Below are 24,964 nucleotides of genomic sequence, written 5' to 3'. Positions count from 1 at the left end.
GTATATATATTTTATAAATCTATAAACATTTCTCCCTTCTGTATAGTAATATTAACCATTTTTATTTCTTTCTGATATTAATTCATCTACTACTCTGCTATTCTATGAGTATAAAGAAGGATCAAATGCATTACTTCTTAGACTTACTTTGGCCAATCACCAAATAAACATCATATGATTTGGCCATTAAGCCTGACCTTTTTATTTTTTCATGGCAAAATTTGACTGACCTTGTGCCTCTTGGATCACCTCTCCTTGATTACCAATTTATCCTCCTTTGTAATTATGTAAAACACTTTATCTCTAATGCTCATTTAATACTTGTAAACAATAGCTCATATTATATATAATGTCAATATAGTGTCAAAAACATATCAAGATTATAAATAATGCTTACAAGGTATAACATAAATTATAAAGTGCTACTCAGGTGTGTTTGTGTTTCTTGTTGTTGCTACTAGTATTGGTATGATCATCACCTTCCTAGAAACAGAGATAATCTTTGGTGCCCTTTTTTATCCCTCGTTGCTCCTACTTACCACTGCATCTTGAACAAAGTAGGTTCTCAATATGTATGTAGTAAAAGCTTGATTTTTAAATTGTTTAACGGTCAGATAAGAGTTGGCTTGATTGAGCTTTAAAAATACTAACTGCTGTTTTCCAGACTGAAATCCATCACCAAGTCTTACTTTGCAGATAAACCATTTTTATCCCATTTCTTAAAAATTTACTTGGGTTAAGATTTTGTGAAAAAACAAAAGTTATTTACGATTTTGTAATACTTAATAAGCATTATATATTTTATAATATATTTAAGGAGCATTGTACATAGTGCTAAAGGGTACTGAAGCCTACCATAAAGCCTGATAATTATGCACTATATCCTCTTTGGCAACGTAATGATGCGAAATTGATATAATTCATTTATTTCCCTTTCCAAAGTGTTCCAACTTCTTCGAAAATTATTTGGACCCTTTGCCAATATTTTGATACTTCTAATGGAAAAGATATCTGAATATTTCAGATATACTGAGAGTAGTGGGCTGTAGTGCAGCAACAAAATGACATACCCATGAAACTTTTTTCCCGAGGGTGTTAATGTCTAGGATCTCAGATGTCAGTCTGGTCTAATGGCCGGAGCCTCAAAGGGAGTCAAAACTCCTGGACTGGTTTTCCCCCTGGATTTTCCACATACCCCTGCCTGGTAAGTAGCTACTGTTTCTCAGTTTCTCTTCATTTTACTCCATCCTTCACAAAAGTCCTTTTTCTTGGATCGTTTAGAATGAACAGGAAAAATAATCCATCTGACCAAAGCCAAGAATGAAACTTGAGGAAAATATAAGGTATTACTTTTATTGAGTTTGGACATTCCCGAGAAACTGATTTTTATTGTCTGCCAACAGGGGAGGCTTTACACTTGGCTCGTGATTTTGGCTACACTTGTGAAACAGAGTTTCCAGCCAAAGCTGTCGGAGAACATCTTGCCAGACAACATATGGAACAGAAAGAACAGACAGCAAGAAAAAAGATGATCTTAGCGACCAAGTAAGCAGAGTGGGGAAGACTCTACAAGCCTTTATTCTCAGTGTTTCCAGTGTTTGTTTCTTTGTTTGTTTGTTTGTTTGTTTTTTGAATCAGGGGATGGGTCAGAAAACACCAATTGTCTAAAACAAGGGGGTCTCACATACTGGCTGCTAGGTATATGAAACAAGGACCCTCCACACACCACTTGTGCCCATAGCAAGATTTCCAAACCGCTCTTAATCAGTGATGGGGCTATCGTTGTCACCGATGGAAGTTCTTAGAAAACTTCTCCAGAATATGCAGGAATTCCTAGGAGAAAAACATGTTTAAGAGATGGAGTTCCAAGCAAATATACCTTTGGTCGCTATATAATTTGGTGTCAGCCACTCATTGTGCCTTCATAAATGACGATAAAGATCTTGAAGCACTGTGAGTGTTTGGGCAATGTGACAAAAGTTTAGGCCTTAGGTGCAAGAAAGGTAACAGGGAGATCTCTGGGACCAAGGATAGCCATGAGTGTCCCCACCTTTTCTTGTGTATAATTAAGCGAATAGTCCTTGTACCACCCCACTCCCTGTGGTGATATTGTCTAAAAGAGAAGGTATTTTGGCTATACTTATGAAACTGTGGGGGAAAGTCCATTTAAAATGTGAATTAAAGTGAAGGAAATGACACATGTACGAAAGGGGAAGCTTGCATGAGATGACTTCAATTTCAAACTTGAAATTTCTTTGATAAATAATTATGGAGCTCCCATTTATTGCGTGAAAGCCCAACAGAACTATAAGTACTGCTGCAAGTCATGTTCAAACTTTTACAGAAAAATCTTTCAAGTAGTAGCTAATTCTTGCTCTCTTGTTCTTATTAAAATAAATTACTGCTACATAGAGACCATTAATAATCTTATCTAATTTCCTAATTCTACACTCAGATTTTAGAACTAATAGTCCCAGGTGGGACTATTAGTTAAATTATCATTTATAAATTAGTTTCTTATTTGAGAATAACTTCTAAAGAGAAAGCATAAGAAGATAGTGTTAGAAACAGTGCTCCTTATAAACTGATGAAAAAATGACTTTACAACATGTTGGCTAAAATTTAAATTGGCTCAAAATATGTAAAACCAGAAGCAAATATTCCTTCTTCCACCAACCTCCAATATAATATAGATCTTTTTACAAATTTAATGGTTTATATAAGATACATACCACCTAACAGGCTTGCCTGAGACACTTGAGTCCTTTATTTGGGGTTTATGCTGCTTGTGGCTGTCCCCGTTTGGGTTTAGGATATACTTGTGCACTGCTCTTCTGAGAGTACTAGAAATTCTCTTGCAGCAAAGAGAAGGAAAATAAAAGTTGTAGCAAAAGGAGAAGAGAAAAGGCCAAATGAGGTGATAAAAGGGAAAAGTATAGCAGAAGGAGAGGATGAAGATCGAGAGTTAGAGAAAAAAAACTATAAGGCAGGTCAAGTATTTGGATTTAAAACTGAGGGATAAACTTCGTGCCATGGAAGCTCCTGAACACTTGCTAGTGGAAAGACCTAAACCTGGACTTTTTGCATAGTTTATCTCCAGAGGGGTCTCCACTTCTATTTTGTTTCTACTCTTTCCCTCTTCCAAATAGTTCCTTGACTAAGAAAGGTCTTCATCAGTCATATTTCAGTTTCTTCAGAAAGAACTGAAAGTTCATGCAGTTAGTTTGAATCCTTAATATAATCTCAGGAGAATATAAAGACTTGTTATGGATCAAAACCTGTATACAGTGCTAGAAGCTAGTATCCCCTAGGTGTTCTCAAAGCATCATATTATTCTAGCTGGCAGGATCATATGGATTTCCTAATATATATACCCATGCAATACCTCTGAATGGCACCATTATCCCAAAATACAAATTATCCAAGAGAAAACACCTTTGTATTTTGTACCTCAAATTACTCAGTTGTGATTTTACTGTGCATATTCTAAGACTTTCACTCCCTAAACCAGAGAAATTCTTCTTTTCACCAGTCTTACCCCAAGATCAGGCCTGTAACTGTTTACCCTAACCACACAGAAATGCCACCATTAACATTCCAGACACAAAGTCCATTTTCTTGGGAGCTCCCATAACTCTGTTTAAGTATTTGGGAGTCAGTGCATCCAAACTGATGCTGCGGTTTTCTTTTCACAGAAGTAAATGTTAGAAGAACTTGAGAGAATAAGGGAAGTACTTACATATTTGTCAAAGTTACACTGAGATATATGTTTTAGAGTTGTAGATTCAACTAAGGAGTCCTATTTTCCTTTTACCTGGGATCTAAGTCATGTATGTTATTTTAGGTGACATTTTGATCTTTGATTTCATAAAATCTTGTGAAAACATGTAACTTTCTTTGATTTTTCTGCCCATAGTTAGACATTCACAAACCATGAAGTGTCGAGCAAAAATCGAGTTCAGTAATTCTAATGACCTTATTTTACATGAGAGTAAATAGGCCATAAACATCTAAAAATCAGAAGAGAACCTTTATAATTTTTTTGTCTTTTTGATTATTTATATCCATCCCATCTTTTTATTAAATGTGAAATAAGAATGAAGAATCAGATACCATGCAGTCATAGAAAACATACACAATACAAGCAGTCATCAATATAAGTAAATAAAGTAAGGAACGTGTAGGAATAACATCTTTCTGCAACTTATCAGTGGATATAACACATGTTCTAAGTGGTTTCTAATGGTAAAGCATTGCCTATTTTCAATTAAAATACTCAAAGTTGAAATTAAGTAACCTTCCTGGGTATTCATTATATTCTCACAGCTCACCTTTGTTTTTAAGACCATGACAATTGTATCAAAAAATTCAAAATTCTTTGTATGAGATATTCAATTGCTGGTCTGTGTCAGCAGATTGGCTTACATATCTCTTTTTTCCCCTATGAATACTAGATTTAGTTGTAGTGAATTATATTGCCAAATATATAATTGTATGAAAGGCCCATTGGTTAAGTGCCGTTAGCCTCCTAATCCTTCTTTATTTCTAGTGCTTTGTTGATTAACCAAATACTTTGTTGTGATTAAATAGTTATTTATGAGAGAGAGAAACTGAGTAAGACAGTTTTTGAAATCTAAAATGTAGCACACAAAACATTTATTTGATTTATGGAAAATATTTAAACCTCTTCATTAAATTTAGAACTAAATATGATTAACATTTGATGCACATAAAGGTAAAGCAGAATAGTTAGCAAGTTTTAATTTAGTGTTACCATACCATTAATCATCAAAAAGAGAAATATAGAACTTTAAATTCAGACATGAACTAAAAAATTATGTCCTTAAGGACAATGACAAAAGTGATAAAGTTAAAATTTATGATTCATCGAAGATCGCCTGTTACATAATTCATAATGTGACATTTTCTTTTGAGAAATGAGTATTTCTTATTGTAGCTTCATAAATAAAATTTTAAATGAGAATGAAAGTAAGCAGAAAAAATAATAACTTTTTGCCACAATGAGAGATTGACGATAATTGCCTAAGGGATAGCTACTAAATTGTTATCTGTTTTTAAGTCTAGAAGCTGTCCTGAGTCATGAGTTAAGCAGCAGAATCAAATATCAAAGGTGGAGAATTCTGAAACTTCTGATACAGCTTTTCGTGTGGAGTAGTTGAATTGCTAAGCATAAGTTAAATTTTTCCACACTTCTTCATTTCTTCATTTCTTCATCAAGTTTAAGTTCATTGTAACTTGCTGTATTGTTTATACAATAAGGAAGTTAGTTTGCCAACATAAATTTGTTAATTATCCAAATAATTCTCATATTATAACATAAGAACTAAAGCAATGTTTTGACCTTCATTTAAATTTTTAAATATATTTTAATCTGATAGAAAATTGAAAGACTAGTCTTTAAACAACTCTAATATTCCTTTGTAGTAATGGATCACATAGTTAGCCTACTAAATTGTAATTTATTTTGCTAGTCTGAAAAATGATAGCATGAATCTATATTTAAAATTTTAGTTAGACATTTCCTAAAGACTAAGATAACAATATAGCTAACTATCAACTAACACAAAGCACAACAGATAATGATATCCCTCCAAATGTCATCATTTAATGCCATCAAACACTTAGCTTTAGTTGCTATTCATCTATTAAAATTAGGTTATATACCTGAAAGTCAGCCAACTGAGTCTGACTCAGAACAGAAAAAGTATGAAGTTCAGACAAAATATTTTCTATGAAAGCACACACATGCCATTTTTAAAAGCATGCATTTAGATGCTATATCTCAGAGACTCAGCCAAACATTAGCAGGGGGATATGCAAAAACATGTTTGATTTATAGCAGATGAAGGCTTACCTCTCTGTTCATTTGTTTTTCCTCTCGCCGCAATCCTCTTTACTTTCACTTGTGTTCAAAATGAATAAGGCAAGTTCTGTGAAATGAGGCAATATTTGAACACTGACAATAAACTTGTCTCATTATTTATAAAAAAAAAATCACAAATGATCTTTGGAAGAAGTTGATAAATTGTAGGCACCTATAATAAACAGGACACCACTGATTTTAACTCAGTGATAAATTATTTTATCATTATGAAATGACAAAAAGACATTTTGTCATTTTTTTAGTAGTCATTTGTTAATGACACAAATTTCTGGAGAGGAATTAGTGGCTGGGTCCATGGAATTGCCTTCACTTGGGATAATTTGACTCTCCTGAACTTGTCTTCGGCTATATTGATAATTATAGTCAGGGCTACATGATTACATTTTGTGAGTGCCCAATGTCAATCCTGACCAAAAAAACCTAATCACTATCATATTATCCCTTGAATATGGAGTAGTCTCACTTCAGAAGACATATTATTTTGAGCAATTCCTTGGGAGTCCTTTACTTCACTCTTCAGCTACTGCATCAATCTAGTGTTTGTTGTTATTGTTGTTGATTTTATAAAAAGTTATTTCTTTACATGTTTTGCTTCTTTAGAATTGTATTGTTTGGACTATGTATTCCAAGGGCTTTACTGTTATCCAACATGCATGGCAATGTGGTAATTAAAACTGAAACCAGTCATCAGAAATCATAACCTTTTAAAGTAAGAAAAGCAGCAGGAAAATGCTTTTACATGGAGTAGAACAATAATTTTTGTGAGGCTAGTGGACTAAATTGTGTGTAATATTAAAATACAAATTTAGTCCACAATAGTCTGAGTTATAATATTGGAAAAAAACCATTTTCCAAAGCCTACTTGAATCATGGCTCCAAAATAAGCCTATAACTTGATTTAGACTTGTTTTTACAGATATGATATCTCCCCCAAATCACATTTTAATGTAAAAAATTATTAATTGTGATCCTTACATATAGATTTTCCTTATCCTGGAGTTAATTTATGAATAGTCACCTTAAAATTAACATTGGTTTTATCAACGCCGCTGGACTGTTACTCAATTTGAAAGGTTTGCAGTCACCCCATAGTACTTGAGAACTGAGCTGCCACTGTGAACCTCATCTGTATGTTGTGGATGGAACTTCGCAGGTTGCTTTATGAAATTTTATCTAGTGCTATCGTAAAAGAGAAAACAAACCTTTTATAAACCTCATAGGGTGAAATTAAAGCCCCATTTCGAGAGTTCAACTTTAACTTTGAATTTTTTATTTTAGACAAATTTGTAAAGAATTCCAAGACCTCTTGAGCCAAGATAGATCGCCACTGGGATCCTCCAGACCCACTCCAATTCTAGACCTGGACATCCAGAGACACTTAACACATTTCAGGTAAGATGGTTTTCCAAGTTGATCAGACTCTCTTTTAAATTGTTAAAACTGCCTTTACTAACTCAAGACCTTTTTGTATTCTTGCCACAGTTCCATTTAAAGATATCACTTATATATTTATGTGGTTACTGACTAAAGTGTTTGAAATTCCAAGCATTTAAGATAAAATTATAAAAATAACTAATGTATGAAGCATTCTGGATAAGAAAATTTAATATCTTTGTGTGATCATCAAAGACTTGTGACTTTTAAAGAGGACACTATTATTTCAAATAATATCATTTTGGATCAGGTGTCTGAAATCCTTTAGATAGTTCTTTATCTTGATTATATAAATTGTTGAATGAACAGATGACATGACAGAAATTAATGGGATATCATAGACTGATGTTTCAAGAGTATAATTTCTACACAACTAGATACTGTAAACAGTTCTTCAGTTAGTTTACACAAATATTTTAGAGAACCCTGGATTGTATTATTAAAAGCATATTGTGAATTTCATTTTCTGAGAGGCTTTGGAAGAGAATAGAATATTTTTCCTGGTTAACTATGCCCTGGGTACAATTTGGAAAAGAACATGATAACCATTCAGGTGCCTTGCAATTATAAAACTTTAGAATTCTATGACTACATGATATTTCTCATCAAAATAAAAATATTTATCATCTTTTAAATATTATCATTTAGTTTAAATAACGATGCTAAGGAAAGACTAATAGACATTAAATTTCAAAATCTTCTTAATACCTCTCAATGACTATAATATTGTTAAAGAGGATACTCCATTATAATAAAATGAAAGGTACTTACATAAGTTGGAATTTTATCTGCAACATCAGAGATGTTTAGATAAAATACTTTATTTTCCATAATGTCACAAGGCTCCTCAAGATGTAATAGACACATCTCTGAAGACTAAACTTAGTATTTATTTTCTAAAAATACACCAAATGTAGCATCTATTTCACAGGACTTTTCTCCTATGACTCAAATGGGTTAGTGACGGTGAGTGTACTAAAATTGGAAGAAAATGTAATGTCCAGAAGTTTAGAGCAAAAACTATGGAGTCACTATAACCATCTTCAAATCCAGACCCTTATACATTCAAGCTGGGTCGTTTGGGGTAGTCATACCCGTACAAATATTTTTCACATTTTGATTTGTGTATATACTAAAAACATTTAAATATTTACAGATGTCTAAGACAGAACTTAATACATTTTACACAAAATCAATTCTGGATTTAAGGAAGTTTGTCAAGTTATAAATTTACTCTTAGAAGTAACTTACTGTTCAAATATAGAGAATTGGGACTCGATGTCATTTCTACTAGGTTATTTCCGACTATGGGTGCCGCAGCCTTTATTAGACAGTGAGCTGTCACTTTTCAGGCTCAAAACAAAATACAGCATCAGTGCGTAAATTGACTATCAGCTACAGTGTGAAATAAATAGCCAGATCATTTGTTTGCTCAGCATAGGCACAATCTGCTCATGTGTTGATACTTTAGTCATTTGCCAACTTAATACCACAGAACTCTTTGGAGAAAACTTTCACTTCTAAACTTGAGCTGAATGTTTCCTATGTGGGCTTTATATGCGCTTACTTACTTCCCCGTGCAGAATATGGTAACAAACTACTCTGATATTTCCCAGAGAATCTTGTCTGATGTTTTCCAGAAAAGAGCTAAATATATGGTAAATTGCTTCTGCTATTCTCAGTAAAGAGACAGAGAGAGAGAGAGAGAGAGAGAAAGAGAGAGAGAGAGAGAGATTATATTTGGGGTGTAAAACTCTAAAGATTATACATGGCAGCAGATTCTCAATCACAACAATTTGACGCACATAACCATACTTCAAAACATTTAACACTACATGGTATATCTACTGATAAAAGTATCATCTATAAAATTTTTGTGTTGTTATTTATATGCTGAGTATTTTGCTATCAAAAAGTTATAATTCCCATTTAGTATGCTTTTTTAATGTTTGCCAGATTTTCACTTATTTTTCTTTAACTACATTTCAGATTATTTATTTAGATGAAATCTTTGATTTCATAATGGAAGATAGTATGATGAAAGAAGTCACTTAACCAAAATTCACTTTATATCATATTTCTTAAATTATATCTTTTTAAAAATGTGGTAAGAAACACATAACAAAATTTATCATCTCTAGGTATACAGTTCAGTAGTGATCAGTATATTCACAATGTTGTGCAACCAATCTTCAAGACTTTCTCATTCTGCAAATCAGAAACTCTATAACCATTAAGCAACAACTCTCATTTTACCTTACCCCCAGCCCCTGGGAACTACCATTTTACTTTCTGTCCCTATGAATTTGGCTACTTTAGATACCTCATATAATTAGAATCATACAGTATTCGTCTTTTTGTGACTGGCTTATTTTATTTAGCATAATGTTCTCAAGGTTCGTCCTTCTAATACTGGATAATATTCCATTGTATGTATATGAGACATTTTGCTTATTCCTTCATTTATCAGTGGATACTTGGGTTGCTTCTACCTTTTGTGAATAGTGCTGCTATGAACATGGGTGTACAAATATCTCTTTGAGATCCTGCTTTCAATTCTTTTGGATCTATACCCAGAAGTAGAATTACTATGTCATATGGTAATTCTATTTTTAATATTTCGTGAAACTGCCATACTATTTTGCATAGTGGCTGCACCATTTTACATTCTCACCAACAGTGCACAAGAATTTTATTTAGTTCCTCCACATTATTGCCATCAGTTGTTATTTACTTTTTTTTTTTTTTTTGGTGGTAGCTATCCTAATGAGTGTAAGGTAATATCTCATTACGATTTTGATTTGCAGTTCTGTAATGATTAGTTAAGCATATTTTCTTTCATATGCTTGTTGTCAGTGTCTGTGTCTTCTTTGCAGAAATGTCCATTTATATCTTTTGCCCATTTTTTAATCTGCTTATTTGCTTTTTTGTTAAGTTTTAGGAGTTCTGGATATTAACCCCATATTAGACATATAATTTGTAAATATTTTCTCCTGTTCTGTAGGTTGCCTTTTATTCAGTTGACAGTGTCCTTTGATGCATAGATGTTTTCGATATAGTTTAATTTGCCTATTTTTACTTTTGTTGCCTGTTCTTTTGGTGTCATGTCCAGGAAAACCTTGCCAAATCCAATGTCATGAAGTTTTTGGCCTACTACGATTTCTTGTAAGAATGTTATAGTGTTAGGTCTTCTGTTTAGGTCTTTGATCCATTTTGAGTTAATTTTTGTATATGGTGTAAGATATGTGTCCAAATTCATTCTTTTGCATGTCTTAGACTACGGCAAGTCCTCACTTAATGTCATCAATAAGTTCTGCAACTTAAAGCAAAACAACATATAATGAAACCAATTTACAGTAGGCTAACTGATATAAATAAGAGTTAAGTTTCTATGGGGTTGCATCAATATTATAACGAAATGACATTATTCAAAACCTGCCGTATATCCTTTGAAACAAAAGGTTTAAACATGGTTGACATTTCTAATTAAAACCCAAATTGAAGTCTCCCAGACCAAATTTAAATGGGTATATTTATGTTTTTACTATGCATTTATTAAAAGTAACATCAGTAGACTATCTTAATAAGACTGTGAATGTTAGCTCGTTGCCTGAACTTGAGAAAGACTCCACACTTTGCAATTATAGTTCTTAAACCGGCTTCACAGTGGAATCTTGGAGATTTGTTAAAATCTTAAGAACTGGAGTACTGTTTTAAAGATTTGATTTAAAAGTCTAGGATTACACTCAGGCATCTGTTTTATTTGCAGATCTGAAGTTGATTATGATAGTTAGGTAGCTTTAAGAACTATGATCCTAGGAAAATCCATAGACTATTAGTGCTTTTTTTTTTTTCTTTTTGGAAGAAAAACAATTCCAATTCATTTTTATAGTGATAGGAGAATTATGTAAAGTTTTGTCTTTTACATTAACATATTAAAAAGATGCTACACCTATTATTCTGCTTATCACAATGTGTTAGCATAGAGTATGTCTCATAATTTCCTACTTACAGCGGTAACTTTAATTTTGATGGAAGCATAAGCTCAAGAGAAAAATAAATTAGAAAGGAAGAACATCACATCTGACTTTGAAAATAGTCTTTGGCCAAGTCTGATTTTCCACTGTTTTTTCTGAGTGCTGGCTGAGAAAGAAGTAAGGAGAGACATGATTGAATAGATGTAGAGAATACTCTAATTAGTAGCATCGACTTGTGCAGCTAGTTTATTTAGTCAAAATCTCCTTCCCAATGCAGACCACTTAAATTGCACCTTATAGGGTGGCTTCTTTGGTACATTAAGAACTGTGACCTACTGGGCTATGTCTAGGCAAAGCTAGGGAATGGTCTGGCCTTGTAAAGCACAGATAGCTACATCCAGTTTTCTGTGGTAGCTGACGTATCAGGATGCTCTGGAAAACTGCATGCAAGGACCCTCCTCACAATTCACAGTCTGGAAAGTTGCTTATTTCCAAAATGACAGGAGTCATGTTTATTCCTTATTTATAATTTACTAAGTATCATAAGAAATGTGCATTACAGATGCCACAATTGCTACCGGAAGGGGGAAGAAAATTGATTGAAATCCACAGAAGACCCTGTAGACACCATTCCCAGGAATGGCAATTGCAATTAGACCAAGATGGCATGGGATTTCACGGACAGAACAGATTCAGCTTAGATAGAAACTCAGAGCCCTAGTTTTCTGACATGTTAGGAATCCTCCTCTTTGAGATCTCAAGAAATCTTAACTTTCTCCTTCTTTGTCTCGTACATTCTCATAATCTTGTTGAATCTGAGGTCAAGCAAAAGCTCTCCTGACAGCAGAAATAAGGGGACGAAGTTAGACTATCTTTAATGCTCAGATCAGAGAGAACAGCTCATTAGAAAAATGAGGAAGTTTTCTTTCTCAGCACCCATCTTGGGAGCCTGAAATTTTATTTCTAATGTTTTATTGTATTAATGGCAGGTGGTGCAAAGATGACTAAAGGGTTGTCCCATTCTTTAGGAATTTCTAATCTAGAACACAATTACATACAAAGCCTTATGTGAGATTTTATAATAGCGAATTGAACACAGTACAGATAATTACCTGGGACAACCAGGAAAGGCTTTCATCTTTCTATCCACAGTACTTAGCACATAGTATGTGCCCAATAAATATATGTTAATAAATGTAGATTATGATGCTATCTCTATTAGGTCTTGGATATATTCACCACTGGTGCATTCCCAAGGCCATGGGCTGGAGCAGCGAAATGAACCATTTGTAAATTCTCCCATTTGAGTTAAAAAGTATGCTGACATCACAACGTCTTACAAATAGATTCACCTTCTACTCCCATAATGATATGGAAATAAGAAATGTATAGGCATTCCCACATATCTGTGTGCTTGCTGGTGATAAATCTTTTCATTGATTCTCACAGTTGAAAGCTCCCTTTTTCCACTCTTCTTCAATGTTTGGATCTTCTGTTCAACATCCTTGTCAAGTTGTCACCCATTCCAGGCGTGAAGACTTGCAATGATAGACTGTTCTTTTCTTACTTAAGCATCCCTTCTCTTTCTGACAGCTTTATAAGAAATATCTTTTTTCTGATAAGGCAACATCTGTCTCCCAAATGTCCCCTCCTTTGGGGCCTTACAGAATCAATTTGATCCTGTTTTCCTCCCAATTTCTAAAGTTGGTTCTCATGTCTCTCAGAGTTTTCTCTTCCTGGGTTATTCATCCCCATTTTCTTTAGTGTTCCACATATGTCATGCATTCCAGTCAGCTCAACTAGCATATTCTAAGTGCTATGTGCTTGGCAACATGCTAAAGAGAGGATGTTTGTCTCTTCTTAAAAGTAAGCATGTTTGGTCTTTTCCAAGGAGCCTAAAGTATGTATAGTTTTTGTGTTTTTTGTTCGTTTGTTTCTATGTTTTTATTTTCTTGGGATGCAAAAGTGACAAAGAAGATAATCAGCAGTGGATGATTTTTTTAATCTTGTGAAAGTATTTTTTAGTGTCATAAGAGAAATGAAGAAATTTCAATTAAATCTTTAACAACAAAAGAAAACATTATGAAATAAATTATACAACTAAGCTTAGCATTTAAGAAATAAAATTAAGTCTCTTTCAGGATGCTCTGCCCAATTCAAGAGGCTATCTAAACCCATTTTATTTTAGATTATTGGAAATAGTATGCCTGAATTGTGAAGGAAAAAAAAAACCCTATTTATCCTAAATTTAAGCTCTTTTTTTATAAGGTTGAAATTAAACTTTAAACCTTAAAGTCCAAAAATGAGGGCCACTCCCAAGTGCAAAGAAAAACATATGTCAGTTCTTATTCGTCAATTAAGGAAGCAAGGATGGTCTGTATTCATACAAAAGTAAAAAAGAGTCTCCCTTGAAGTAAAAGTTTTACTAGCAACCTTGTAGACTAAAAATAAAACAAGCAACAGTTTTCCTTTCTTAGCAAATGAAACCATGATGCACTTCTTGCATAAATCTACATTAAATTACTTACATTCATTTAACATTAAATAGGAAAGAATCAAATCAGTTGCGAATAGTTACTGTACTTCACAAGTCGCATGGCACTAAACCAAAAACTGCAAGAGATACAAACATAAAAGCATTCATTGCAGGTCATTTGATGACATTTTAATGGATTTTAAGGTTCAGTACATAGGAGATTAATAATTCAAATAAGAAAAATCAGAAGCAACTGTTTCTAATTACAAGTTGCAAACATAGCCTGCAGTAATCATTGATTTGAGAAAGTGCATACATTGGGGAAGAAATTTGGTAATTTTTTATTTAAATAATTTCTGATTTCGTTGAGCTGTGAATTGAGGGAGATTCCATAGAAAGACAGCACAAGATCTTGAGAAACTCTCAGGATGGGTGTTAGGGGGCCTAGCTCAGTCTTCTCTTGGTGACTAGCTGGAAGTATGGATTTAGAGCAGGCATTTCATCAGTCCAGCCTTTTCATGTTCATCTATAAATTGATGCAGTTAAGCTGGATGATCTCTAAGGATCCTTCTAGACCAATGATATTTTACCCTATCATCCATTTTCTGTTCTGTTTTAAATTATTTATGCTGTATTTCTATATGATCTCATTTCTTCTCTTTATGTCTTAGCAACTTTTTCATTTTTAAAAGTCAACAGTTGAATAAAATTGATCTGAAAAACACAGGAGTCCTAAGCTTAGTGTCCCCATTCCTCTGTGCTATATAGAAAATATGAATTGTCTAATAGGGAGAAATATAAGGGAATGGTTCATTTATTCCCAAAAGCTCTATTCTCATCTATAAAATAATAAGGCAAAGTGGTCAAAAAAATGTCTTTACCCTCAAAAAACTTGACTTGGATATGTTTGACTTTGGTCTCCTCTAATGTGTATGCAATGACTGTATCCTTAGCCACCTTTTCTGGTGAGCTTGATTGAAGTAAAATGGAATCACAAGGACCCATTCCCCTTTGGAACCTCCGAGTAAGTGGCCGAGAAGAGCAGGAGGAATGTGACCTTAGGGCGGTGGAGAGGAAACACATCTCCCAATCTAGCAGCGATTCAGGGCAATAATAAACACATTTCTCCAAAGTTCTATGAGATGCTCCATGAAAGTGTCTCATGATCAGTGTTTTTTGGATCAAGAAACCCTGACTATTCTCCTCCTCTAAAAATACACCAATGCACATGAGTGTGTCAGAGGCTCCCAGAACCTTTTGAATAGAACCATTTTTGAATGAAAGGAATACTTAGTCTCATGTTTTTAAAATTCGATCACAGAGACTGGTGTCCCGCCCCCCACCTCCTCGGAATACATATTAACAACCCATGGAGCTAAGGTTCTGCATAAGTTCTTGGGAGAAATACTGAAGAAATTCATTATTCTCTTTTTCCTAAGAAAGATAGCAGACATGGTAGTTATTTCTTGACCCCAAGGGAACACATACAACTCCCAGCTGTATTTAAACTGTTTAAAAAACACTGATGACTTAGACCTGTCCCAAACCAATTAAATCAGGATCTCTGAGATGGGACCCACACATTGGTATTTTTTTAATAAGCTCCCCAGGTAATTCTTACATGTATCTAGTGTCAAGAACCACCAGCTGAAGGAACCACAGAACATAAGTGAGTGCTGTCAAGGCCTTGCTAATGAGTAAATTTCAATGATTTCTAGCCACCAGAGAACTATATGCCTTAATTATGCACCTTAATTAAACTCCATTTTAAAAGCACTTGGGGCCATGGAATAATATAAGCTATGTAGAAAATAAGTATGATCAGCCTGTTTCCCTTTTCCTCTATTTCCTCAGTCAGTTAAGCTACTAAGGATAGTCACCATCAAGTTCTGGGAGGATAAGTCCCAGCTACTCTCCTCAGGGTGAAGTCTCTCTCTAGAGCCTATATTCAGGGTTTGTGCCACTTCGAAGAGATGAAGGGTCTTACCCTCATATCTCTGAAAAGAGTTAAAATTTTGCAGAGAAGACTCAGAATTCTTTGCTGGTGATCTCCAAGGTCTGTTTCCCAGCCTACTGCCCTCACAACTATTCTCTTGAGAGCAAGAAGGCACTTTTCTGGCCACCACCCAAAACTGTAGTGGGAAGTACAGACTGAGCCTCAGGCTACATTTGGATCTAAGCTTGCAGTAGCTGAATAATCCAGGAAGGAAGATAAGGAGGCTTGTCTTCTCTTTAAATCTTGCTACCTGCATGCCTTCTGGAGGCCAAAATGCAGAACTGAAGTTGGTGTCTGCAGAATCTCTATGCTATTCAGGAAGTCAAAGATACATGACACAGCAAACACCCACTGGAATGATGCAACATAACAAAATAATAGGACTAATACCCCAAAGTATTTCAATCTTTGTACACACCAAAAGCGATGGAGGAAGTTGGCCTGTCGAATATTTTCTGGGTGAAAAGTTGATATTTGACAAAGTGAAATTTGCTTTTACTCTAATTGCCTAAATGATGATGGTAGCAGGCTATTTTCTCTTGGGTTTCAGCCTTCTAGTTTATACCATAAGAGTATGTATTACTTCCAGCTTTTTGTACCTCAGAAAGCTACAAAAATCCATCCATGGTTAGCAGACAGAACTGGGTGACCTAGTCTTCAGCCGCATATAGTAATGAGGCTTTCATTTTCTTTTGACTACATATTAAATCAGAGTTTGCTTAGTAGGTGGAAAGAATGCGCTGAAACCCAGCCCAACTCTTGCCAAGATAGAAAGAAAATAGGGGAAGATTCTATAGGAGTTTGCTTTAAGCTATGTTTTAGAAAATTTCTCTAGTGGTTTATTTTAAATTAGTTTAGACAAATCAATTAAAGTAATGAAAAGCATTTCTGAAGGACAATTAGAGCAATATGGAAACAGCTTTGTAACATTCCCCTAGCATACAACAAAGCTAGTGAAATGTAAACATATTTACTTAAATTAAGGAAATTAAAATAGCTCTTGTTCCTCTGGTAGATGTTCACTTAGAATACTATATTAACTTTTATTTCAAATAAACACTGAAGCTTTGGAGATTTTAAAGATAAACATATAAGGCTTTGGCCCCAGGGGAAAAAAAAAGGCTCTTAACCAAGGATCACAAGGTGTGAAGAGAAGTTTGTGAAATGTCTATAGTATGGAAGTTTCTTGATAGTTATTAAAATCAAGGGCAGCCATGCTCTGCTTAACAATGGGATATACATTCTGAAAAATGTATCCTAACGCACAATGTCGTTGTTTGACCATTACAGAGCGCACTTACACCAACCTCGATGGTGTAGCCAACTACACACCTAGGTTTTGTGGTGTGCCACCATTGTCCATGCAGTCCGTCTTCACCAAAATATGCATTATGTGGCACATGACTCTAGTTTATAATTGTAAACACTGTTTGAGTTAAAGATGAGGTGTCACTAACTTCTTTTTAGCAAAACCACACAGGGAAAAAGAATAAATGATTATAATTTATCCTCTGTCAAACAGCAGTCTCTTCTCCCCCATCCTCTATTACCTTTTTCATTTGAGTCTTAATTTTTTCATTTTTAACCCCACTGATAGAGAATACGATTTAAATTGTTGCACTATATTTTTCTTTAAAAAAGTTGGTTTATATCAGTAGAACTTATTCAGATCAAGTTCATTGGTCAAGAAGAGGTTAGGAAACCTCCTAAGAAAAAGACAAAAATAGTATAAGTTCACAGGTATGGGAGCAAGGCATGCATGCACGTTTACACACATACACACACACGCACACACACACACGCACCCCTCCCTAGAAAAGGTTGTTCTACCCTGTGGTGTTCCTTTAATTGCTGAAATGTAAATATATCCTAACACTTAGGAGAAAAGTCAAAAAGTCAAGCTTCACCTCTGGATCCAGCAAACAATTGCTACATCCTGAACTCAGCCAGTTTGAAGAGATGGTTTATGTTGCGGAAAGATACTCTAGAGAATGCTAAATGGGAGGTCTAGCAAAATAGAAGTTTTAAAACCATGAATAAAATTAAGAAGATGAGTGAATGTTAAATGTAAGTTACATTTTCTCTAACATCAGGTACGTAAACTATAGCAGTCTAGATTTTCTCAGCAGGTGATTATATTGCTCACAGTCAGTTGTCAGAAACTTCCTGCACTTCAGTGTGAAATTAGTAATAGAAAAACGAAATCAATGAGCCGGAATCTAGTTAGAGAGAAAGAGAGAGAATAGTTCAAGGTAAATATAGCTTCTAAGCCTGACCAGCTATGATCCAAACCTCAAATCCAACCCTTGCTTTTTCAGTTTAGAGTTACTGATTCGGTAAGAAGTTTCCCTAAGAATTACACTTGAGTCAGATCTCTTTCTCAGTATACTGCAAGTGGATATGTTTTCTTTAATCTCCCCTAAATTTCACATCATTGATTTTGGCCCACCAACTAAGCTTTTTACCACATTAAGGTATTTCTGAACGTTGGTTTTGCTATCCAATGCAGGAATTTTCTTCTCTATTTTAATGCCAGCCATTAAGTTACAAATCCATGATGCCTTCAACCACATTGTCAATTAACATGTTGAGCAGAGTGGAATTAATGAGTCTTGCAGCACTCCACTAGAGATGTCGTTCAAAGATGACAACTGCCCTTAAGTCTACACGTTGGGTAGCATTGTCCAATCAGCTGTGAATCTACTTTATTCTGCTGTCATCTAACTCACTTCCCCTCCCCCCAACTTATTACATGGTATTTTAGGAGAATTTATGAGGTACACTGCTAAAATTCCACAGTAAATTGCATTGTTACTGCTCTAATAACACTTTTATAAAATGAAATAGAACAGTTACATTATTGGGTTCCTTCCTGAACTCATGCAGCAGTTCAGTGATCACCTCTATTTTTTAAATGTTAACATTTCAAATTTGTAATAAGCCATTACATGAACAAATTATGATAAATTCATCCAATGGAATACTTACCAGCAATAAAAAGAAATAATCTATTGATAAACACGACAACGTGGGTGAATCTCACAATTATTATATGAAGTGAAAACAGGCAGTCACAAAAGTCTACAGACTTTTAGTTTAGATGACATTCAGGGGAAAAGTAAAAACTATAGGTATAGAAATTACAGCACTTATTTCCTATAGCTGGGGATGGGGAGAGTGAATTGACTGAAAAGGAGTGCAAGAATACTTTTTGGCTAATAGTGGTGATTACATAACTATATGTGTTTGTCAACATTCAATGAACTATATACCTAAAAAGAGTAAATATTACCATATGTAAATTCAAACTCAATAAACCTGATTTGAAAAAAATATCTCATTACAACAAATTTGTTAAGGGGCTTACTAAATATAATTTAAAAACCTAGAGTTTCTCAAATCTGTCTCTTTCCTCTGCTTTGATTATTAAGGCATGTTTCTCTATTCCAACTCACTACTTCCTCTCTCATCTTCCATGACATTTCAAAGATTACCTAACAACTCCAGTGCCTCAGAAACTCTTGCCTGTGTTTTCTTGATCTTGAAAGAGGAGTTTTCTATATTTGAAAAATCTCAACTCCGTTAAGTATACAGTTGCCAGTTTTAAAGATTCAATACTTTTTTTTTTTAAAGCAAAGTATCCTAATGGCCATTTAATCTTTCATATGCTAAAATAACACTATCTCCCCCAAACCTTGGGCCTGTCTTTGCATTTTTTCTCTTAGTCACTCTTGAAATGTAAATTTAAACTAAATCTTACCAGCCCGGGCATCAGAGATTCCCAAATGAAATCGAGGAAACTTTAGCATTTGTAACTCAATTATTCCAGACACTGGTGTCCCCACCCTTTGTTTCCCAAGGCTGCTGCCTCCTGGAGGTGACTATTATGCAAATGCTGGCAGCAGATGAAATCAGGTAGAGTGTAGGTAAATGATAAAAATGCCTCATCTCAGCTTTGTTTGTTTTCTTATTTGCTTTTGGTTTGTGGTGTGTTTTAACACTCTTTGTATTTTTTAAAGATTAGGCTATAATTTTGATTACTAATTTATAGTAAGATCCCAAACCATAAATTTTTAGAGATGTATATAGCATCTTATTTGTCACTTACACTAAAATCTAGTAGACTTTGATTATCACATATCCTCTAAGGCCACCTATATTGCCCCACTCCTCATATTCACTTTGATAACTGAGATCTTATCCTCACCTGCCTATTTTCTTCCATTGTCTTCTCTCTGTTCTAGTTTTTATGTTTTTGGAGGGAATGCTGCTCCTATGTGCTCAGAATTCTATTTAAGTAAGTCCTCTTGTCACTTGGGCAAGTTTCTAGCCTTTGAAGTAGTGTATCTTTTTCAATATGTTAATCAAGGGATCAGGAAACTAACATCTTTTTTTCAATATCATTCAAGGAACTTTGAAGGGTAAGTGGACTTAATGATTGGCTGAAAAGAGGGAGGATAAGCAGAGTTGCACAAATAAGAATGACCATCATAGGTTTGGGGATGGAAATAAGTCTTCCAAAAATAAAGTAATAGAACATGTAATTACAAAGGGTGAAGGAAGTAGACCTGGGGAATGCAAATGCGTTAAATAATCTGATAGAACATTTGAATTCTCTACTTTAGTTCAGCAAACTTTAAAAAGTTCAGCAAAACTTTTAAAATGCGGCATGAGGACAATACATCTAGCACAATCCTAGTTGTATTTTTCATTTGTCTTGTTGAGGATAAACTTTTAGGTAAATTTGAATTTAGAAGAACTTCTAGATTTTGACTACCTACTTTCAACCATCATGGCTACTATTTAACCTAGGTAATATTTGCTTGTGAAATGCTCTCTGATGTTAATCTGATGAAAACATATGCAAATGCCAAGCATAACTTAAATATTAAGTTTATGGTTGAAAATAGTATTTTCTAAAGGCAAAAGTGATTTTCATTATCCAAGATTTTGGAGATTTGACTATAGTATATTACCTTACAGATAACTTTATTTTCTCTCTAGGAGTGAAAGTCAGCCTTATCATTTCAGTTTTTCTTTAATTTTTCTGTATGTCCTACATTATTCCTTTTCTACTTTTTGTATGTCACTGAGCGAGATATGTACCTATTTTTGTGGTGTGGCTGGAGCTAACAGAATAGCATGACATTCCCAAAAGTTCTTTTTAATCATCCTTGGATTTCACACTTTTTTCAGTGCTATCCCTGTATAATATTAGATTATTTTAATTATTTAGATTCATAAATGTCACTGAAAACTGCTAGAACAGAGGCTATCCCTTGCATTAAATATCATTCTATGCAGTATATCACATATTATTTTTGATATGCAGATAATGTTAACTTAAAGAAACTAAAAAAAAATATGTAATATTTTTCATGTTGAAAGATAACACTTTAAGTAGTTAACTTTTCTTATGTTGCATATTCCAATATCAATTTTATACTCCTCTTTTGAGCTCAGTGGTCCTTCGATATCTATAACCTTCTGTTCATGCCTTGGGTTTTAAGAAGAGCACCATAAGCATTAGTACTGCTGAATTGAAGTTTAGAGTTGCAAAAAAATTTGCAGATGTTCTAGTCAGAACATTGTCATCTTGCAAGGCTAAATGACCTCCCAAATCACAAAGTGTCTAAGCTCAGCGCCAATGTGAAGACTTGTTACACCTGGTTCTCAATTAGGGCAAAGATGACAATACAACCTTCTAATGATCACATACATATTTTAGAAGCAGGAAAGGCCATCAGACAAGAAGGGATATCATCTTAAGAATCTTTCATTATGGCAACAAATCTTCTTGACATGGAGAGTCAAATCATTTATATAGACCTGTCCACTTTGTATTTGATGTTTTAAAATGCTGAACTTGGACAAGAAAATTAAGAAGAAGAATTATCTTCTAGGCTACAAGTCTGCTTAAAGAACAAAGTTAGAAAAACTAAGCTGAAACTGCTAACATAAAGTGATTTCTTAAAGAAAAGGAGAAAAACATACCCTCAGCCTGAGAAAAACATAATCGTGAAGGCAATACAAAATGTCAGATTTCCCAGGCAGATTATTTAACTTATTTGGGCATTAGTTTCTCCATCTGTAAAATGGAAATAATAATATCTACTTCTTAGTGTTAATGCTAGGAATATATGAGGTGATACGGAATAAAGCACTTGGAATACACCTGGCATATAGTCAGAATTCAAATATCAGTTATTAGTGTTAATGTTTAACCTAGTGAAACTAAATTCTGCATACTCAGTTATAGATGAAGAGGGCAGTCACTACAAAGAGAAAGTGGAAGTAAAAAAGGAAAATAAAATTTTTCTAATGGTACAAGGATTCTTAAACAGGTATAAAATATGAGAAAAGAGGCAGTATGGACCTAAAGCCAAGTATCTGGATATCAGCAGATGGCTTCACTCAGTTCTTTTTGTAGGTGCAGCCATGATTAATTCTTCTACCACTCTAATCGATTCCATTTGTTGTCCAGACTCCCTGATAGATCATAAAGTATATGATTCCTCTGTAGTTATCTCATTGTAGATATGGAGCTGAAGTCAGTATTCCCGCTCAGCATTGCAAGACACTGAAGCAAAGATACACATGTGCTTTAACTATGAGGATGTCTTATATTACAAATTTTTGGTGTACGCAGTTGCCCAAGAACTTACCATTCTTGTTTGCTAAATAATTGAAGACTGAAGCCTTTTTCCTTTTAATGTATGTTATGACCTAGGCAAGCTTTGTAAATATCAGATGAAAGACACTAGCAACCTGTGGAGTATACTGAGGAACATGCAGTAAATTTTATCATCACCATAAAAACTCCACAGCCAACAATATCTAATATTTTTTGAACACTTATCATGGGTCTGGCATTATTTTGAGCTCTTTGCATGGATTACTATAAACAAAAATTTCAAGTGGTTAATCCTATTATTATCACCACTGAGGCATATTAGTGGGCTGCCTTAGACCCCAAATCTCTCATTTGCATTTTTTAAAAATGTCATTGTTTTTGTTCCTAAAGATTACATACCTTAAGAGGGGTAACTAGCTAGTTGCCATATTATAGAGCATAGTTCTATCTGATTTAAAAACTGCTAATGTCATAACAATTATAACAACTTAGAACTTATAAGCAATTAATAGTTTCATTTTTTGAATGTACTATATACATATATATATACACACACTTACATACCATGTGTGTATATTATAACATATGTATAATATGTGTCAAGCATGTTTTTCTATATTATTACAAGTATGAATTATAGAGAGCAACCTGGCAGAGTGTAACTTCAGAAACAGTTGACCAAATGAACAACCTGGATGGCTTCTATTCACAAGAGTGAATCCGCAATTATGTATTTGGACATTTGTCATGGTTGGAAGGGCTACCTATGCTGAGGTTGCCACAACGCCCCCTACCTTTGTTATTAGTTAATTAGTTATAGGCTAAAATCTAAACAGAGCGGTTTACATAAAATAGAATTTTATTTTTCTCTCATTTATGAGACTAGAGGTGAGTGAGTTCCTTCCATCTTGTTCTGTCCCCACTGCCAAGGTGATTATCCTCATCTGCATAGCTGCATGATAATTTTGAGAAAAAACAAAGGGCACTCAATTTCCCTTTAAGCAGGTGGGACTCACATACATATAACACTTCCCATCATATTCTATCTGCTGTGGGAGGGTTAGTCCCATGTTCAAACCTAGCTGCAACAGAAGATTGGAAATGTGGTCTCCAGCTGGATGGCCATAGCCATCTTTATTACTATTAGGAAGAGAAGATGAAGTCAGAAAAACAGTTAGCCATCTTTCAGCCAATTTCTATTTCTTCTTATATAATCTATGCCCATACAAGCATGGATACCATTCTTAAAAATGAGATGATTCCCACACATAGAAAGTTGTATTTTCTGACTTTCTTACTGAGATAGAGAATCAGAGTCAAGTCATGAGTTAAACACACAGACTTGCTAATATTGAGTGCATACTAAGTCTGTCAATGACAAGTCTTCCAAATGCATCCTAAATTTCTTATGGTCAAAGCAATAGTCTGACTTGTGTTCTATCTTCTGCAATGCGTGGCACCACTTAGGAACATAATAAATGCCTGTCGAATTGAATGTTCTGGATTAATTGGGGGGTTTGTTGTCCTATATCATACTATAAGTTGTTCATCTCTTTCCCCTACCACTTCTTATTTTCAGTTTGATCACTCATGGTTTTGGGACTCCAGCAATATGTGCAGCCCTAAGCACTTTCCAAACGGTCCTCAGTGAGATGCTAAACTACTTGGAAAAACACACTACCCACAAAAATGGCGGAGCGGCAGATTCTGGCCAAGGACATGCCAATTCGGAGAAAGCCCCCCTGCGGAAAACTTCAGAGGCTGCCGTGAAAGAGGGCAAAACAGAAAAGACAGACTAGCTACATCAAACAGAATCTATTTCCAGAGAGTCTTGCTGCTGATATTTTTTCTAATATATATATCATTGAGGGTTATTAATCTTCAGTGGACCAAATCTCTACCCTTCCCTGACCCTCCATAAAAAAAAAAAAAAAACAAAAATGGAAATGAAAAATGAAACAAAAAAGGACAAAACCACAAAAAAAGAGAAAAAAAAAACAGCAGTGTAACCGTGTGATGAAATTGTCACTTTTTAATTTTATGTTATGATAAACTCCTTTTGTGCACGTAATTTATTGTTCTGAATTATATACATCACAGTTTTTAAGCACTTCTGGACTTTGGAGAGGTAGCACATGCTTTTTCACATCTGACTGATGCACTTTCTTATCCAGTTATGTAGTTAGGGATCAGAAAGCATTACCCAACTGAAATCCATCACCAGTGCTTACAATTCCAGTCTTTCTTGACTTAATTCCCTGTAACAAAAGAGTGCCTCTTTCCAGTAAATAGACTAATCTGGCAATTGATCCATCAATAAATGCTTGGGGAACTGAAAAGGGTAGTCACGAATCTTTGTCCTGTGAACTGACAAAAATTCTAAAATGTTTGTCACCCCTGGCTCATTTAACTACCAGTCCCTTGGTGGTATTGAAAAATTACAGAAAACTCTGTCCCCTCTATGTATGACTATTCCCATCCCACCCTAAGTACTTTTTAATTTTTCCCTGATAGATAAGAAGAGACTCAGCATAATATTGAA

At 34.4% G+C, this 24,964-nt stretch overlaps 1 protein-coding gene across 1 annotated transcript in view; it reads left to right on the top strand.

Moving 5' to 3' along the window:
• TFAP2D (transcription factor AP-2 delta) overlaps positions 1-24,502 on the top strand; it is a 54,399-nt gene extending 29,897 nt beyond the window's left edge. Inside the window, exons 6-8 of the mRNA XM_039852975.1 lie at positions 1,404-1,545; positions 7,184-7,297; positions 24,002-24,502. Coding sequence (XP_039708909.1) covers positions 1,404-1,545; positions 7,184-7,297; positions 24,002-24,221 — 476 coding nt within the window. The 3' untranslated portion in view covers positions 24,222-24,502. The remainder of the gene's footprint in view (positions 1-1,403; positions 1,546-7,183; positions 7,298-24,001) is intronic.
• Positions 24,503-24,964: the final 462 nt, after the last annotated feature.

This window comes from Pteropus medius, unplaced genomic scaffold, assembly GCF_902729225.1.
Source record: "Pteropus medius unplaced genomic scaffold, Ma_sr-lr_union100, whole genome shotgun sequence".
Taxonomy (NCBI): domain Eukaryota; kingdom Metazoa; phylum Chordata; class Mammalia; order Chiroptera; family Pteropodidae; genus Pteropus; species Pteropus medius.
The sequence above is the reverse complement of the archived record's forward strand: the minus strand, read 5'-3'. Positions and strand labels throughout refer to the sequence as shown.